Genomic DNA, 18,320 nt, shown 5'->3' with positions numbered 1-18,320 from the left:
GATGTAGTGCTGCGGGCTGCTGCTTGTTGTCTGGTGTAGGCCCGGCCGATGTTATTTATTTGTTTCGTCTCGGAGGAAACCGAATTATCTGAACCACATCGCTGGCGCACACGTGGTCAACCCGGAGCGCCAGGAGAAAGCTCCTCACTCATTCATGTCGTTCAGACTGTCATACCATGGAACGCTACTCTCATGTGCAAAGTAGCTGGCTCCTCTACTTTCCACTCATCTCGTGTTTGGTGTATTGTTTGCCGTAACGTTCCGACCCGCTCCTACTAGACATCTGTGAAAAAGAGCTTCATGGCTATAAATAAATATTCAGATTAGGACGTCAAGGGCATCTCATAGCTAGCTCTACGAAATTTGCTTCTATCGGCTGTTCACTGTGACATTTCGGAACGGAGACTTCGTCTCATCGCTTAACAGCGTCCGACGCGTCATCATCATCATCATCACGGTCCATGGGCAGGCAGCCCGCAGGTGTCCGCTGCACATTTAGTCATTTGTTTCCACTTTTCTCCGCCTTGTACCAATGTGCTCGAGTAGTGCCACATCGATTAATTGGCAACCAATCTCTTACGTCGTCAACGCGATCGGGGATAAAATCGGGAGAAAATCACGACGACGACGACGAACGTCGAAACGTTTTGTGCCGCAGAACGGGAAGCTGCTGACGATCGACGAGACGGAAGGGAAACACGTGCTGAAGAAAATCGCCGACAAGTATTGCCTGGTCATCAACGACGTGAACGGGGACGACGACGGAGAGTACACGGTGGAGATCGACGGGCAGATGATCAAGGCCGGACACCTTCACTACACCGGTACGTGGGCGGCGAGCGGTGGGCACGGCGCTACCGCCGAGGGACGCGGCCGGGTGGCTCAGAAGGCGGCGTTCGATTCACTTCGTGAGCGTCCTCTCTCTTCCGGTCGTCGTAGCTTTCGCCACGTTGACGACAGCCTGGGAGATTTGAGTCGGGGGGGGGAGGGGGGGGACTCGGTCCGTCGATGCTCACGTGGTCCTTCTCTTTGCCGAGTCGACTGTGGGCACTCAGGCGATTTAGTCCACGTTCATTATCCATTGGTGCGTGAGTTGTGCAATTCACCCCCCGCCCCAACACTATTATCCGGTCACCCAATGGGTGAACCAAGTAATTACATTTATAAGCATGTATAGTATAGCCAGCTATTATATTTGGTCTTGGTCAGCACACTGCTGTCTCCAATGACTTTCCTGAGTGGCCTTTGGTCTGCGTGTTTTTATTCGGGCTCGTAAACTCCGTCACGTTATACTGTCGGTCGCGATTTGGTCTCTCGTGGCCAGCGGTTGTAGTCATCGTCACGCTTGATCTATTCACTGTATGCTGAAGTTCTTTCGCACCGTTCGTAGCCAACCGAGCGAATCAGAGGTGCGGGAACGAGGATTATTGTCCACTCATGGTCATCGTTTGACTGACCATCGGTAAGTTCATCCAGAAAATTAACACTGGCTCATACGGCTTGGAATGGCGTAGCTTAGGCGTTGTGCCAGCATCGTTGAGATCCCTGCCTTCGAAACTGCATTTTTGACCACCCCATGATTAAACTGGCTTCTCCAAGTGTGTGATGTTCTCAAGCCTGTCATCAATGGCTGTGCATCAAAATAAAGCCTCCATCATGCTACACTTACTTTGTCACTTAATTCAGCAAAATGTCAGATATGCGAAGTAAAACAAAAACTTTGATTTGATTACCATGCAATGAAGATCTCTCAAGCAGGGCATCTGAAGATGGTGCAGTGCCTGTCGCGTGGATGAAAGGCAATTGAAGAAGCCTCAGAAGTAGTTCTGTGAAGTCATCTTTCAGTGGCCGTTCTCTATGAAGAACTGTCATTATGCTGCCTTCTCGTTACTCGCGTTGGGACTGTGCCGAGAGCACCCCGCTCTCAACTCTATCGCGAATGAAATACTGCTTGGGAGTGGTGGTGCAGAGGGGCGAGGGGGTGGCAGTGGGTTGATACGGAGAATGCTTTATTTCAGCCCTTCATCTCTCCGGGGCAGATGAAACGAGTACCGTGTGTCTCTTGTTGCCACAGATGAGCAGGTGTTCATACGGCAGCTGCAGTCGATGCGCTGCTATGAGCGGGAGTCGGTGACCTTCGAGTGTAAGCTCACCATGCCTACGCCCACCGCCACGTGGAACTTCAAGAGCCTCGAGCTTATAGAGTCCAACAAGTATGAGATGAAGGTGAGTGTCATGATGATACCGACGATGGTGACATCATGATCATCGTCATCATCATCATTGTTACCTTGATGATCGCAGGTCAAGGAGCTTGCATGCACACGAAGAAGATACCGTGGTTCATCAGGATCGTCATCATTGTCACCAATGTTATCGTGAATGTAGTCAAGATGAGTGATGACGGTGACATTATGAACATTGTAATCATAATTTCCATCGCGACGTTCAATCAAGGTGAGTGCCACGACGATCATGGTGATAATCATCATCATCATAATAGTGACGACTCTGATGATGTCATCACAATCCTCATCATCCATTGTCATCGTCGCTATCATCGCGATCGTTGTACGAGCAAGGTAAGCAAGCTCCGTGGTCCTTGTGACAATGCACTGTCAGCACAAGCTTATTTCCCTTCGAAAAAAGATCGAATGCATGCGACGATAATTCGCAGAGGAACACATTTTTTTATTGTTCGGGAGGAAACCAATGTTTTTGCTACCCGGCCACCTCACACCAACGATGCTAAGAGGCTTCCCACGGTGGGTGCCCATCCCTGAAGGTGCTGGACGGTGGGAAGACGCACCAGCTGACAATCCACAACACGCGCATGGTGGACAAGGGCGTCTACTCGATAGGGGTCTTCGGGTGCAGCTCGGTCGCGTGGCTGGAAGTCGCAAGTAGGGACGAGCATGCACGCACAAATGCACACGCGCGCATACACGAGACAAAGGTCCCCCCCCCCCCGGTATAGCCTTAAGAGACTTTTGGGGCGATTGCTCGTAGCGAGCACCGATAGAAGCCGGCGCGGCATGGCACACGAAGGGGTGGGTGTCACTGCACCAAGCTTGGCCGCCTTTGTCTCCCACGTGGACACGTTCATACACCGCACTGGGCACTCATTGGGGGCTGAGTCGACCTGGCGGAGGCCCAGGACCGGTTAAGGTAATTGTCACTGGCGTTGGTGGCTGTGAGCGAGAATAGAAATCAGGTCACCGGTTCATAGCGCAGCGCAAGACAAAGATCCCCTATATAGCCTTAACAGACTGATGGGGCAAGTGCTGTGAACGAGCACCTATGAAGGCTGGCACGGCACACAAGGGGGTGGGTGGCCAGCACCAAGCTCGGCCGCCTTTGTCTCCCGAGCGGCGATATCTTTACGCACCGCGCCGGGCACTCATTTCAGGCTTAGTCGACCTTGGGGAGGCCCCGGACTGGTTCAGATAATCGTAACTGGTGTTGCTAGCCGTGAACAGGAATCGAAATGGGGTCGCCGGGTTTGTAGCAGAGCGCACTGACCGCTACCACTACCGCTGCCTGCACGCATACATACACGCACGCGCGAACATGCGCGTTCGCACAATAAACTAACAACTGCCCTCCACCCCAACCGATTCCCCCCCACACCCCCGCCACGTTTGCTCGCCCCTTCATCGCGGCAGAAAGCGCCATCAAGTTCAAGAGCGGCTTCCGCTCGGTGCGGGCGCGCGCCGGCGACACGGCGAGCTTCAGCTCGGAGCTGAACATCGAGGGCACGAACGCCACGTGGCTCAAGGACAAGCTGCCCATCGCGGCCGGCGACATCGACAGCGGGCGCATCAAGATCTTCTCGGACGGCGGCAAGCACGGCATCAGCTTCAACCCGGCGGCCGAGACGGACACGGGCGAGTACACGGTGGTGGTGAAGCAGGACGACGACGACAGGGAGTACACCGCCAACACGTTCCTCCGCGTCGAAGGTGGGTCCCTGCGTGCACGTGCATGCGAGGGTGCACGCGCGATAGGGCAGGGGGAGGAGCAGGATGAGCAGGGTGTGGGTGAAGGAGGATGATGAGGAGGATGAGGAGGAGGAGGGGGGAGCGGGTACGGGAAGCGAGGAGGAGGCTTTTGCACACTCAGTCTGGGGTGGGACGCCAGTTGTGTAGACCTCAGAGACGAGCCGCTCGGTGACACCGGCGTGTTGGCCCTGCAGCCGCGTGCTCTGCAGCGACACCGGTGTGCAGTCTGTAGAGTCAGGTACTAACGCAGTGACTCTGACACCCCCCGTGCCGATCTCCACCCCAGCCGCCGATGACGACGCCAACAAGAAGCAACGGCAGGAGCGGCGCGCGCAGAAGGCCGTGGTTGCCCCGCCGAAATCCACCGGCGATGGTGGAAAAGGTGGAGACGACAAGTCCACATCTGGCACAGGCGGCAAGGGTGACGGGTCCAAGTCCGGGCTTGATGCAGGGAAGGGCCTCAAGGGCAATGCCGGGCTCGACGACGGGTCCAGAAAAAAGATTCCGCCGCCGCCGCCCCCCGTGATCATGGTGAGCGGCGTAGCCACACTCGGCATCGGCGGCCGCGTTACGCCGGGCGTGGCACGTGGGGGGGGGGGGGGGTGTAGGCGGGAGGTTCGTGGCAGCCACACAATTTTTTAAGGGGATCGAGTAAACGATCACAAATTAACGAGGCGTGGAAATCCCAATTCGTAGCTGTTCAACCGACTTAATTGACCAGTTGTCCTGCCAGCAACTACGGCGCCTCGTGTATTGCATCTGCTGTGGTCATTTTCGCCACAGCCGCCCGCCTGCACGTTACGAAATAACACAAGTCGCTCGTGTCCGTTCGTCAAGGTTGAGCCGGCGGAAGAGAACAATTTAGGCAACGGCTTCGGCAACGGCTCTGGCGATGGCTCGGACCTGCTGGACAAGTCGGGCTCGGGCGACGGAGGGGACGGCTCGGGGCTCGGCGACGGCGCCGGTGAGTGAAGGACACGCGCGTGTGCGCGCACGCTCGAGCCAGCGCGCCGGTGGGGGGGGGGGGGCAGAAAACCGGTGGCACCGCGAGCACCGGCAGAGAAATGGTGGTCACACAGCTGAGAAGGCGACAACGATTGCAATGGGGGAGTAGTGATGTTGAGCGTTTTTTTTGTTTTGCTTGGTGGAGCGCACGAGCCGAACAAGTGCCAATTCTCGGGACTTACTGTCGCCAGCTAGCCACCCAAGCACTTGGCCTGGCTCCCCTACCCGAATCAGCTCCGGCAAACAGCGAATAGTACTATCCAAAGCGCTGATCCTACCGCTAAACTAACCCTGAAACAACTAAACAACCAGGTACGAGTACGAATAGCTGGTTGGCTAGTGACTAGCACGAGTGCCTATTCTTTCGCCTACCAACTAGCCAATCGGTAACTGATACTAGCCCATAATTATAACCTCGCCAATTGCCAGCAAGTCACGAGTACTATTCCACTCACTGGACATAGCTGTCCCCCTGACTCGAATCAACCAGTACCATTCCCTTACTCTGACCCGAAACTTACCCCTAACTCCAAATCGTCAGTGGCATTCACAAGCACAAGACTACATGTAGACTGTAATCTGATTACCCTTGGCAGGTACTGGTGATCCTGTATTATTACTCAGCCTTCAGTGTGTAATCGGATTACCATTACGTACCAGTTGATTACGTGTTATGATTATGCTAATTTCTGAAGATTGCGTTTGTCTAACTGGGCAAATTGATGTCTCCTTCTACATCACTGTTGGAAACGTAGCACTTTGTTCTGAGAATATCGAGATTTTCTTTGGACAGAATCTTGAATAATTTTCCGAGCACAAATAGCACTTACGTCCACCGCCACGCTATGCCTGGCTCACATTTAATAAGAAAGAGAAAAAAAACTAAAACTGGAATTAATGACGTGAATGCATTAGACACTGTCTCTTATTTAATACATTTTTTTTTAAAGACCTCAGTCACCAGCGAGGGACCGGTGACGAGGACTCTGGACGAAACAGACGGGACGCTGACTCGAACGCTGCCCCGCCGAGAAAAGGGCAGCCCGCCAAACAGCCTGTCGGTGTGTGCACAGGTGCACTGTGGGTATCGTGCAGGAGCATTGTGGGAAACCCTGCAGCGTGATCTTTGTTTAAAGGGGGGCATACAAAAAATCAGGGGGACACGACACAGTCGGTGTTAAACACACATTGGACAAGTGTGCGGAACGGAGTGAGTAAAGATACGAATAATGGTGTTAAATATTGTACCAACACTTTTTTTTACTTGACTGTAAACATTTAAAGGGGGGTTGAGCTTTCAGCCGGAGGAAGGGGGGGGGGGGTTAGCCCCCTCCAGTCTCTTGGTGATATGCAGATACATTTATACGTGGTTATTGTGCAATATTCTGCAAGTAAGATGCAGGTGCATTGTGGGTATTCTGATTTACTCTTGTAAGTATGGTGCTGGTGCACTGTGGGTAGTGCACATTACTCTGCAAGTAGGGTGCTGGTGCATTGTGGGTATTCTGCTTTACTCTCCTAAGTATGGTGCTGGTGCATTGTTGGTAGTGCACATTACTCTGCAAGTATGGTGCTGGTGCATTGTGGGTATTGTGCATTACTCTGCAAGTATGGTGCAGGTGCATTGTGAGTATTGCGCAATACTCCACAAGTCTTAGGGTTCCAGTTGAACCCAATCACGTTGTCTGCCACTGGATCTTTTTTTTACGTTTATGAGAGCATGATTTTTTTCATGCTTTTAACAAGAGCCCGGTACGGAGCACAAACAGCGACGCAGGGAGGGGGAATACAGAATAGGTCTCGAACTCTGTGCCTCCTGTCACCTCGTTCCTGCAGCAGTTGCCAAACGTCAATTTATTTTCACTGGCTAAAGCAAGAAAACCATGGTGGAAATTTGTTTGGCCCATCATCACTAATGCGCTGATAAAAGGGACATGATAGTGATGATGATGAAGAAGAATTGTTTTTATCTTAGACCAAAACAGAGTTTTGCGTTGGCTATTGTTTCCACTGAATACATTTCTTTAAAGACCTCAGTCACCTACGCGGGACCGGTGACGAGGACTCTGGACGGAACAGACGGGACGCTGACTCGAGCACTGCCCCGCCGAGAAAAGGGCAGCCCGCCAAACACCCCGTCGGTGTGTGTGCACAATAGCACGAATCAGTGCATCGTGGTCATCGTGCAGATGCACTGCTGGTGTTGTGCAAGTCCATTGTGGGGTTTTGCACGCAATGGACAAATGTGGGTGGTGTGGTAGTACGCCGTGCTTGTGTTTACGGCGACGATGCATTGTGGACATTGACCAAATGCATTTTGCAAGTGCATCGTGGGTGTCGTTGCGAGTTGCATGATGGTTTCGGGCTCACTAACGTTCGTATGTGCCCGACCAGCTGCACTGAGAATTGGCGGAGCCCGAATCGAGCCCGCTGTGGATTTATGAAATTAACACAAGATTGCGTAGCTGTAGAAATGTCCTTATTTCTAACCGAGTGCAGGGGGAACGGGCATGCACGGTGATGCCAGTCACCCGACCGTGCATGTCAGGTTTCGCGTTTAATTTAACACGGCCTGCGGTGGAGGTTTGAGGGCGGTCCTCTGGTGAAGCAGTAGTGAAGCGCAGCTGTGAAATCTTGGGGAGACGTGGTACCTCCAAGGTGATGAGGCAGCGGTGATATAATTAAGATCGTCATTAGGATATCCTAAAAATGGCGTCACGACGATAAAGTTGGACAGGAGATCTCGCTAAGACATCAAACGGATGGAGGTGGAGAGAGATCACGGAGAGTGCGAGACATTGGGGGGTGGAGGCTTTTGGGCAACAGTGGGATGCTAATGGCTAAAGAACAAATGTAGAGAGAAGCACCGGAACTGTGGTACCCGGTCTCCACCTGCTCTTCACCGGTTAACGTAACGTTGGACGCTGGACCGCGCTTAACCCAGTTCAAACTAAAAAGCTTAACAGGGCGTGAGTTAAATCTTGACTTAAAGCTTTCGTGACTGCAGGAATTCATATGCTTTGGGTCTTTCGGTAAAGTCACGTAGATGGGTTCAAGGAAAATAATAAAACAGAAAACTGCGACGTTTCGATCGCAACACAAGCGTTCGTCGTCGCTTGTGTTGCGATCGAAACGTCGTAGTTTTTTGTTATTTTTATTATTTTTGTTGAACCTATCTACGTGACTTTACCGAAAGACCCAAAGAATATGGCGTGAATTCTTCCAAAGGGGTCCAAGAAAGAGATCCTTACAAACACTCCATGAGTTTTTGTTTGCCTGCCTAAAAAGACGTGTGCTGCGAGGAGAATTACAGATCTGAGGTGCTTAACTCCCCTGCGTGTGTCCTGCCAGTGTTTTGGAGTTCTGATTTAACCCATACACACGATCGGCGTGCATTAACACTGTAGGTGTAATCCGGGTTGAGCCTGGCTCATGCTTGGATGGGCGGCCGCCATGCACAAACCAGGTTGTAAATGTTTGTTTGCCATATATTGTACTCTTTGAAGACCATGGTCACCAGCGAGGGACCGGTGACGAGGACTCTGGACAGAACGGACGGGACGCTGACTCGAACGCCGCCCCGCCGAGAAAAGGGCAGCCCGCCAAACGGCCAGTCGGTGTGTGTGCGCACAGGTGCACTGTGGGTATCGTGCAGCTGCACTGTGGGTATCAGGAGAGTGCACTGCATAATCGCTAATCCTACCAAATAGAAGCGGTAGGCTGCCGATGTTTAAACCTCTTTCACACGACATAATCGATTTTCCAAAAGCTAATCGAATTTTGATTTTCAGAATCGTTTTGTGGTAAAACGGTTTAAAAAATCGGCAGCCTGCCACGTAAACTTCGGCACGGTCGGGAAGAATGACACTCTGGGCGATGCGCCCCGTCGTTGCACCGCGGATGATGTCCATGTGCACTGTCGGGTGACGTGCAGATGCAATGGCGCTGCAGATGGTACGCAGGCGAAGTGTGGGTCTTGTAGCAGGCGCACGTTGGTCTCCCTGTCGGCCCGATGCACCTCCCCTGCCTGCGCTTGCGGTGGCTCGCGGTGCCCTCGTGTTGGGCGTGCAACGGGAAACAGGCGCTGACCGATGCACACATCGGGATCACGTGGCTCATTTATTATTGGCAAACAACAATTCGTCGGTAAAAATATATATATATATATTATTTATTATAACTCGATGCGAGCCCGGTACAAAACGCCGATCACCGAACGGAGTGGGGGGGGGAACAGAAACTCCGTCAACAGCGACCAGATTTCGGCGCGACAGGTGCCCCAACGAATGGCGAAAGATGAGGCTCACTGCCCCACACAGGTGGGGACCGCGTGCGGGCGACATGAAGGTTTATATGGGGAGCGGAAAGAGGGGTAAGGGGGGAGATGACGAACATACTGGGAGGAAAGGGACAAGGGGGAGGGAGGGGAGTGGAGAACTGGGGGGGGGGGGTGGAAGGAGTGGGAAGTTAAGCACGAAGGACTGGTATGCCATACAGTCAGCAACAAACAGCACTCGTGTAGATACAACATGTAACAGGTGACTTGTTACTTTGATTAATTGATTCCGTTGCTGTACGATTTATACAAATTATCTGCAAATGATGGATCGATTGAGACAGAGCAAATGAGATGGAAAAAATATAAATTCACGAACCTAACTGGGCCCACGAATCGTAACGATTCGTCAAATCGCACAGTGGGTGAATAGTCACATGCACATTAATTTAGCACAACTCAGTGGTGATAAATGCATATTCCATTGAGCTACTGATGAGTGCGCTCGGGGGTGCCAATGTATCTGTGAAGTGGACGTCCAGCTAACACAGCGACTGAAGTTTGACGTGATTAATCCAGGCCCCAACGGTGCACCTTTTCGCGCAAAAGGAGTTGGAGATAACGGAGAGGTTTCTACTGAATGCACCCCCAAACTTTATCTTCCGAAACCTGACATTTATATTTATTGCGTAGCTGCTGTGTTGATGGAACCATGTCCCCTCTGTACGTTCTCCATGTGCCTGGAGCCCTGAATTAACCCGGATGCATGGTCAGTACGAGGCTAGGGTGGGAACAACTGAACGTGTTTGTGTTCAGCCCCTTATCGCCGAAAATGTGCTAACTCTCTTAACCGTAGCGTTCACTCGCTCTCGGTTTCTCGCGGTTACAAACGAGGTGTGTTTTTTGTCACTTGACATTTCTTTGTGAAAGACCTCAGCCACCAGCGAGGGACCGGTGACGAGGACTCTGGACGGAACAGACGGGACTCTGACTCAAACGCTGCCCCGCCGAGAAAAGGGCAGCCCGCCAAACAGCCTGTTGGTGTGTGCACAGGTGCACTGTGGGTATCGTGGAGGTGCACTGTGGGTGATGTGCAGATTAATTTGCACCGTGGTATCGGACAGGTAGACCGTGACAGCGTTGAACAGATGTTGGTGTTGCAATGCATTATGGGTGTCGGTCAAGGTCATTGTGAGTGTTGTGCCTGGTTTTACTAATGTTCATGTTCACCCGCGATTGGCTGAATCATAACGTCAGGTACTGCACGTTCAATAGGATTAACTTTTGAAATTATATTGACTGGAGAATGGTGAAAGAAAACCCGTAAGTAATTTTACAGAGGCTTTTTTATTGCAACCATTTCATTTGGATAAATGAAAGAATGCCGAAATAAAATGATTTCCTTTTAACCAAATGACAAGGTGAATGGGCATGCACAGTAAAACGAATGACCAACGTGCACGTCCAGTTTCATCGTTCATTCACCATTGCCCCATAACGATAATATCATACGGTGGTGAACAACTCTTTTGAATGCCGTCGGCACTGCCAGATTCACTGTGCAATGAGAGACGGTTTGAGAGTCCCGAATCACGTTTGATATGCCTGCTCTAGTGCACGAGCGAGGTGACGCCAAGGAGATCGTGAAAACGCAGGATGCATTCTGAACTCGTGTTTCAGCATGAAATTGCATCCTCTCATTTACGATTACAGAGCTGAGGAGGCCTGCCTCCTGTGTGTGTGGGTGACTCTCCCTGTGTGTGGAGTCCCGATCTAACATTCTGTGCTTTGCTCCACAAAAACTCCATGGCAGGGCGGCTTGCGAATTAACGCCGCGTGCATTTGTACCCCTCCACTCGGAGGTGCGAGGAGCGCTAAACTTCACCATTTGCCCTTTGCCCTATTCCTGCAGACTCGATGACACTGACAAACGAGCTCTGCCTTGTTCTTTGTGCGTCTGTACTGTAATATATATTGTTTCGTCAAAGACCTCAGTCACCAGCGAGGGACCGGTGACGAGGACTCTGGACGGAACGGACGGGACTCTGACTCAAACGCCGCCCCGCCGAGAAAGGGGAAGCCCGCCAAACAGCCTGTTGGTGTGTGCACAGGTGCACTGTGGGTATCGTGCAGGTCGTGCAGGTGCACTGTGGGTATTGTGCAGGTGCACTGTGGGTGATGTGCGGATGAAGTCGCACCGTGGTGTCGGGGCAGGTACACCGTAGCTTTGTTGAAAGTTTTTTACGAGTACAGCGTTGAACAAATGTTGGTGTTGCAATGCATTATGGGTGTTGGTCAGGGTCATTGCGAGTGTTGTGCAAGTGCATGGTGGCGAGGTTTTACTCATGTTGATGTTCACCTGCGATTGGCAGAATCATAACGTCAGGTATGGATGAGTGCACGTGCAATAGGATTAACTTTGAAATAATATTGACTGTAGAATGGTGAAAGAAAAGCCCTAAGTCATTTTACAGAGGCTTTTTTCTTGCAACCATTTAGTTTGGATGAATGAAAGAATGCCAAATTAAAGTGATTTCCTTTTAACCAAATGACAAGGTGAATGGGCATGCACAGTAAAACGAATGACCAACGTGCACGTTCAGTTTCATCGTTCATTCACCATTGCCCCATAACGATAATATCATACGATGGTGAACAACTCTTTTGAATGTGGTCGGGACTGTCAAATTCACTGTGCAATGAGAGATGGTTTGAGAGTCCCGAATCACGCTCGAGATGCCTGCTCTAGTGCACGAGCGAGGTGACGCCAAGGAGAGCGCAAACACGCAGGATGCATTCTGAACTCGTGTTTCAGCATGAAATTGCATCCTCTCATTTACAATTACAGAGCTGAGGAGGCCTGGTTCCTGAGTGTGTGGAGTCCCGATGTAACATTCTGTGCTTTACTCGACTAAATCCCATAGCAGGGCAGTTTGCGAATTAAAACCGCGTGCATTTGTACCCCTCCAGTCGGATGTGCGACGAGCGTTAGACTTTGCCCTATTCCTGCGGACTCGATGACACTGACAAACGAGCTCTGCCTTGTTTTCTGTTTGTCTGTACTGTAATATATATTGTTTCGTCAAAGACCTCAGTCACCAGCGAGGGACCGGTGACGAGGACTCTGGACGGAACGGACGGGACTCTGACTCAAACGCTGCCCCGCCGAGAAAAGGGCAGCCCGCCAAACAGCCTGTTGGTGTGTGCACAGGTGCACTGTGGGTATTGTGCAGGTGCACTGTGGGTATTTTCAAGGTGTATTGTGGGTATCGTGCAAATGTGTCACCGGTGATATTCAAATGCATTGTGAGTATTGTTCGTTGTGGGTGCTGGTCAAGTGCATTGTTTGGTGTTGGTCAAGTGCATTGTGGGTGTTGGTCAAGTGCATTGTAGGGTTTGTGCAAGTGCATGGTGGTCAGTGCCTACTAACACATCTGCGTAGGTTTTCACGGTTGTGCTGTAAACAGCCCTCCGATGTGTTTTCGGGTCGTGTCACGTGTTGTTCGGCATGATTTCTGGCATTTAGCTCAACATGCTGGGAATCTTCTTCAGAAACTGAATTGAATTGAATTCAACTCAGTTTCGCCCCACATGCGAGGAGCCTCTTCAGGAACTGTCGAACAACATGTGATGCGGTAAAGCCCGCAAAGACATCGGAGAGCCATATGGCTCACTAATGTTCACATTCCTCTGCCTGACTGCCTGAACAGGAATTTACCGAGCCTTAGTGTCGGGAGTAGTTGAGCGCCACATTTCGTACAGACTGACCTTTATAAATTTGGACGATCGTCTGGTTCGCAAAAGTTCAAAGAATAACTGTCTAACCGGCTCTTACTCGCACGTATTGTATGTCAAATGAATGATGGAATTCCTTGACCCCTTCACCGAGGAAGCAAACAAGCATGCACGGTCGCACAAACTGGCGGGCCACATGTCAGTACGCCGCACCAAACACTGGCACCGTGCAATGTTCACTGCACCAGAACTGTGGACAACGAAAGCCACCCCGGTCGTGTATGTCCTCACTGTGCTCGCGGTGATGTCCTCTAACCATGCAGTGAGTTCCGGACGACAACACGATTATCTCGGTTTTTGTTCAGATGCTTTTTTAAGGCTGATTACAGATCGTATTCAGGCATTTCGGATGGTTTCCGTCAGCAGCGCGTACGACTCTAGCGCGGCGTCTCCGCCGCCAACGACGGGGACAATCGGCCGCGACAAAAACGATTGCTGCGGTCCTCGGATGAAACCGCAACAACAACAACAACAACAAAAACAAAATATTCGGGGCGTTCAAAGTTTCCGTATATATATATTTCCAGGCCTGATTTCGGATCTAATCAGATTAAATCTTAAAATAGGGAACACATTCATAACCTGTAAGCATGGGTATGTCTTTGGCCGTGGCGTGGAATGATACACCGTGGATCAATTTAATCTTATATTCCTGTACTCGTGCGCACTCTGACCTGAATGGAAGTTCCATTTAAACAAAACAAAAAATGGTTCTCATCTTGTGGATACACATATGCCCTGTGTCCCGGGCTTCCCTACACAAGTTGGAAACTTCCTTAATGAGAGAAAAAGACTTCAAAGTTACGGCCAGGCATGCCATTATAGCACCCGAGTGCAGTCACTGCTATGTCACTCCCATACATTGACTATGCAATGAGATTAGGGGGTGGAGCAGTGGTGCAGTGGTTAGCACACTGTCCTCTGAACCCAGCGACTTGAGTTTGAATCCAGTCCATGGATAACATCAGTGGCGAGTGATATCTGATGTGGTCCAGGCTCCCTTCCCCTAACCATCCTCCTTTAACTGACCTGCACTGGCTAGAGTGGTGAAATGTGGTCAAGACCTTCATCCAACATAATTATCATTAATGGAGTTTCAACTAGTCTCAGACAGCCCAGCCTGGGCAAATATGTACAAGGTGACAACGGCAGTATTTTTTGTTGTTGTTCCATCTTCCTGTACAACTCTGCACTTGACGATCGAAAATATTCGTACAGGACCATTCGTTTACATCGGAAGTGTGTGTACATTACCACATGACGTTGTTTCTATTGATACATGTCTTCAAAGACCTTGGACACATCCAGGGGACGGGTGACAAGGACTCTGGACGGAACAGACAGAACGCTGACCCAAACGCTGCCTTGCCAAGAAAAGGGCAGCCCACCAAACAGCCTGTCGGTGTGTGCACAAGTGCACTGTGGGTATCTTGAGAAGTGCATTGTGGGTATTTTGCAAGGGCGTGTCGAGTAACACTCGTAGACTTTCAGGGTAACCTATGTGGTTGTTTGTACCGAGGTTTTCAGAGTCAAAATGTCACGTGTAGGTAAAATAAATCGTTGGAAGATGTCACCTACTCTTAACCTGAAGTGAAATTGTGTAACATCCGTTTGTAACTTCGCTGCGTCGCAAAATCTGGTGATACTTCTGCATTGGTTATGTTTTGCTACGCAGTTACTTGCACGCTATTCATCAATTGTATAGTCAAGTGCAGCTTAATTATACAATCGTTAAGGCCCGAGACTCTAATGCATGTGCGCCCCTCTTGCCTGGACTATTCAGCCCAAAGAGCTCACCTGAGCCAGGCAGGTGGATTTCAGAAATGGCTCAGGGCCCAATCAGAAGCACTCTAAACGCATATTCAAAAATTTCAAATAAAGGAATAATTGTAAAATAGCTAAGGGCAGTTATGTGTTTAAGAATTAATGGGGGGTAGTCAACGTAACAAATTATATTAAGTTGCCACATTTGGGCCAACGAATCAAACAAGACAAAGTATGCAATACAGGACAAATGACGCAAAAGCAGCATCAATGAGTGAGTCAAATCATGACTAAGAATCAATTTCTCAAGGCGTTAGGTTACGTGAATCGTTACATAACCACAACTTTACATCCACGTTATAGATTAAGTTGCATATTGGGTACGTTTATGCTTAACCCCCCCCCCCCCCCCCCCGAGTGACGGTGTGAATCACACCCTGCTGCTTTACGCCGCTGACCCTGTGAAATCTGACCCTTCCCACGAGCGGGCTGACTGGCAGCCAACCCACTAAGCTGCCAACCGCTAACCTTCGTTCCGGAAGGAGCCGCTCTTTCCCGATTTAAAGCTTTCACAAGCGAGGTTAAACCGTGTGTTTTTATGCACTATTTTTGTTTCTTTTCCCGCCGTCAAAGACCTCAGTCACCAGCGAGGGACCGGTGACGAGGACTCTGGACGGAACGGACGGGACTCTGACTCAAACGCCGCCCCGCCGAGAAAGGGGAAGCCCGCCAAACAGCCTATTGGTGTGTGCACAGGTGCACTGTGGGTATTGTGGACGACTGCCGTGGGTTCTGTGGCAAGCGTGTGAAGTTCATGGGCGTCTCGTGTGACCCTTGTGTATCTAGAGTTACAGTCAGACCGAACGCTTGACCCACACGAGCGTACAACGTGAAATAAGATGGCTACGTGGGTGGCAGGAACAAATTTGACCCTGCTGCTAAAACCATCATCCCGTGGTTGGGAATTTCTATTTGTTTTGGACCAATGGCCCAATTATGACAAACTATGTTTTTTTTACTGTCATTTTTCAAAAACGTTAACATTGTCATATCAGTAGCGTGTGCCTATGAACAGATTTACCCCTTAAAAAAGCCTGATCTCATGGGGTAATGGAAGCTCAGCAGAGCTGAGCCTGGTTAATGCTTGGATCCAAGACTGCCAGGGAATATCTGGCTCCCTCTGTCTCTCTCCATGCCCATCTCTCAGGGTCTCTAACTCTACATGTCTCTCCATGTGTCTTTACCTGTGCGTCTCTGTCTCCATGCCTCTCTCTCTCTCTTTCTGTCTATCTATGTCTTGCATTGTCTCGCTGCGTGTCTATGCTTCTCTCTGTCCATGTTGTTAAACGTGGTGGTTATGCTTTTGTTGATTGTGGTGGGATAATAGTGGTGGTGGTGTGTGTTGTGGTTTGTTATTCGTGGTGCTGTTTGTTGTGGGGATGGTATTAGTAGATTTGGTTACAACCATTTTGGTGGTGGTGGTGCTGGTGATGGTGGCGATGCTATTGTTTATGTAATAGTCATTTTGGTGGTGGTGTTGATGGTGTTGCAGACTTGGATGGACTCGGATCAGGGACGGGCGACGGTGGAAAGGGCGATGGCTTGGACGGTCTCGACAACAGTGGTGAGTGAAGCGTCCTCCTCACGGATTACACGTTCTCCCCGCGTGCCGTTACCATCCATTCAGAAAAATCTACAACGTCGCGTAGGGTGGTGCCATACGGTGGTGGTTCATTGCCCACGTTTAAATAGAGGCAGACAAAAAGCATTGCTGACCCCACCAATGTATGTGCTGGGTGTATGTTGGACTTCTTTCGCACCATACGTAGCCAACGGTGCTAATCAGAGGTGCGGGTGGAGGACAACAAACTAAACACAAAAAGCTGTTATAAACGAATTAGTTTTTCAATCTAAAGATTCAATATAAAGAAAATCTAAAGATTGAAAACCCCAATCTGTTACTCTCCTCAGTGGCAATGGTGCACAAGCGCAGGTAACAAAAACCACCGTGTGGCAGGGCGGCGCTGTGCGGCCCGTTGTTTACGTCACGATGGGGAAGGTCGTGAGTTCAAAATCCCGGTCGGTCGACTCGGTCAATCCTATATCTTGGGGAGACAGAATGGGTACTGCTTTGTGGGCGAAGTCAATAGTGGCTGTCATGGTAGAGAGACAGGCCCCTATCATGAAGTGGTATCATTAAAAGTGAGGACAACACAGAGAATCATCCGTGGAACCCCTCAACAATCATTTTGGTGGTGGTGGTGGTGCCAGTGATGGTGGCGATGCTATTGTTTATGTACAGTCGGATTGTAATACATGAAATTTATGTTGTTTAGGTTATTCACATTTGTATTCAAACCTCAATGGCGCAGAATTACAAGTGAAAGTGTCTCCTGATAAGTTGACTGAGATTCAGCTCACATTGTAATGCGCAGGCCCTGAGCTCGCGGTGATAATTCCACACTCCTATGGTAGAGGCCAATCTCTCAGTACTGAGTCTAACTTCCCACTCTTAACTTCCACACAAGTGGCAAGTGTTATTGACCCTGGTGGGACAGTGGGCTCAGTTGACCTATGGCCGACCTTTATATTAACTTGTGGTTATTCCATTTGGTGAGTCAAATCCTACAATCGGCAGCGCCACTATAGCCAATCTTTGAACGTCGTAATTTATGACGTGATGTCGTGCATTGCACAAGTATAAGCAGCACACGTGACCTTAAGTTCACAAAAATACTTTTCAAGACAACCAATAACATTGCATACATTTGAATGTATTCATAAATTAACGCACATAACCGCTTGCACATAGTGACATCATTGATTGCTTGAGATAGCTGCCGCCTAGGCAATGATACAAATGCAATCCGCAAGACGCGCCTGGGAAGTGAGACCCCAGGACCGCGCTGCCGAAGGTTGCCACCTCGAAGGTACAAAAAGAAACCACCGGGATTTATCGTGGGAAGAGTATTTCACAGTACAGCAAGAGTGGAGAACTACATGTAAATGCATTGTCTTCAGTGGGGTATTGTTATGCAGCAGACAAACACTGGGACTCTAGATCTCCTGGGAAGAATTACAGAGTTCCCAGAACAGCTGACTCAAAATGAATGATCCTGGGAAAACCAGGACAGGTGGCAACTCTATTCACCACTCACCTGCCACTCACTCACTCACTCACATACTCACTCACCATTAACTCACCCCTTACCGGCCACTCACTCATCCACCACTCACCCACCGCTCACCACGTTTTAATGTCCTCTGACGACGCGTAGATTTCCCAGAACAGGTACCTTGAAAAGAGGCCCATCCTGGGAGAACCAGGGGCCTGAGTACATAATGATGCACATGATTCTAGAAATGCCATAAGTCCGGTAAAAGATAAAAGACTTGTCAAAACTCCGATTCAATAATGTAGTTCAAACAATAATCCGTAAAACTGACAACATTGTTGTTGATAACATCGCTTACAAATG

General features: G+C 50.0%; 1 protein-coding gene across 1 annotated transcript in view; it reads left to right on the top strand.

Annotated features, from left to right (window-relative positions):
• The window catches only part of LOC144932207 (immunoglobulin-like and fibronectin type III domain-containing protein 1), a 62,729-nt gene that overhangs the window by 26,505 nt on the left and 17,904 nt on the right, over positions 1-18,320 (top strand). The window contains exons 10-18 of the mRNA XM_078856155.1: positions 659-824; positions 2,075-2,226; positions 2,786-2,903; positions 3,666-3,962; positions 4,288-4,532; positions 4,839-4,965; positions 14,369-14,479; positions 15,475-15,585; positions 16,394-16,465. Coding sequence (XP_078712281.1) covers positions 659-824; positions 2,075-2,226; positions 2,786-2,903; positions 3,666-3,962; positions 4,288-4,532; positions 4,839-4,965; positions 14,369-14,479; positions 15,475-15,585; positions 16,394-16,465 — 1,399 coding nt within the window. The remainder of the gene's footprint in view (positions 1-658; positions 825-2,074; positions 2,227-2,785; positions 2,904-3,665; positions 3,963-4,287; positions 4,533-4,838; positions 4,966-14,368; positions 14,480-15,474; positions 15,586-16,393; positions 16,466-18,320) is intronic.

This window comes from Lampetra fluviatilis, chromosome 5 (assembly GCF_964198595.1).
Source record: "Lampetra fluviatilis chromosome 5, kcLamFluv1.1, whole genome shotgun sequence".
Classification (NCBI taxonomy): Eukaryota; Metazoa; Chordata; class Hyperoartia; order Petromyzontiformes; family Petromyzontidae; genus Lampetra; species Lampetra fluviatilis.
Note: the sequence above shows the minus strand (reverse complement) of the source record. Positions and strands in the feature narration are given on the sequence as shown.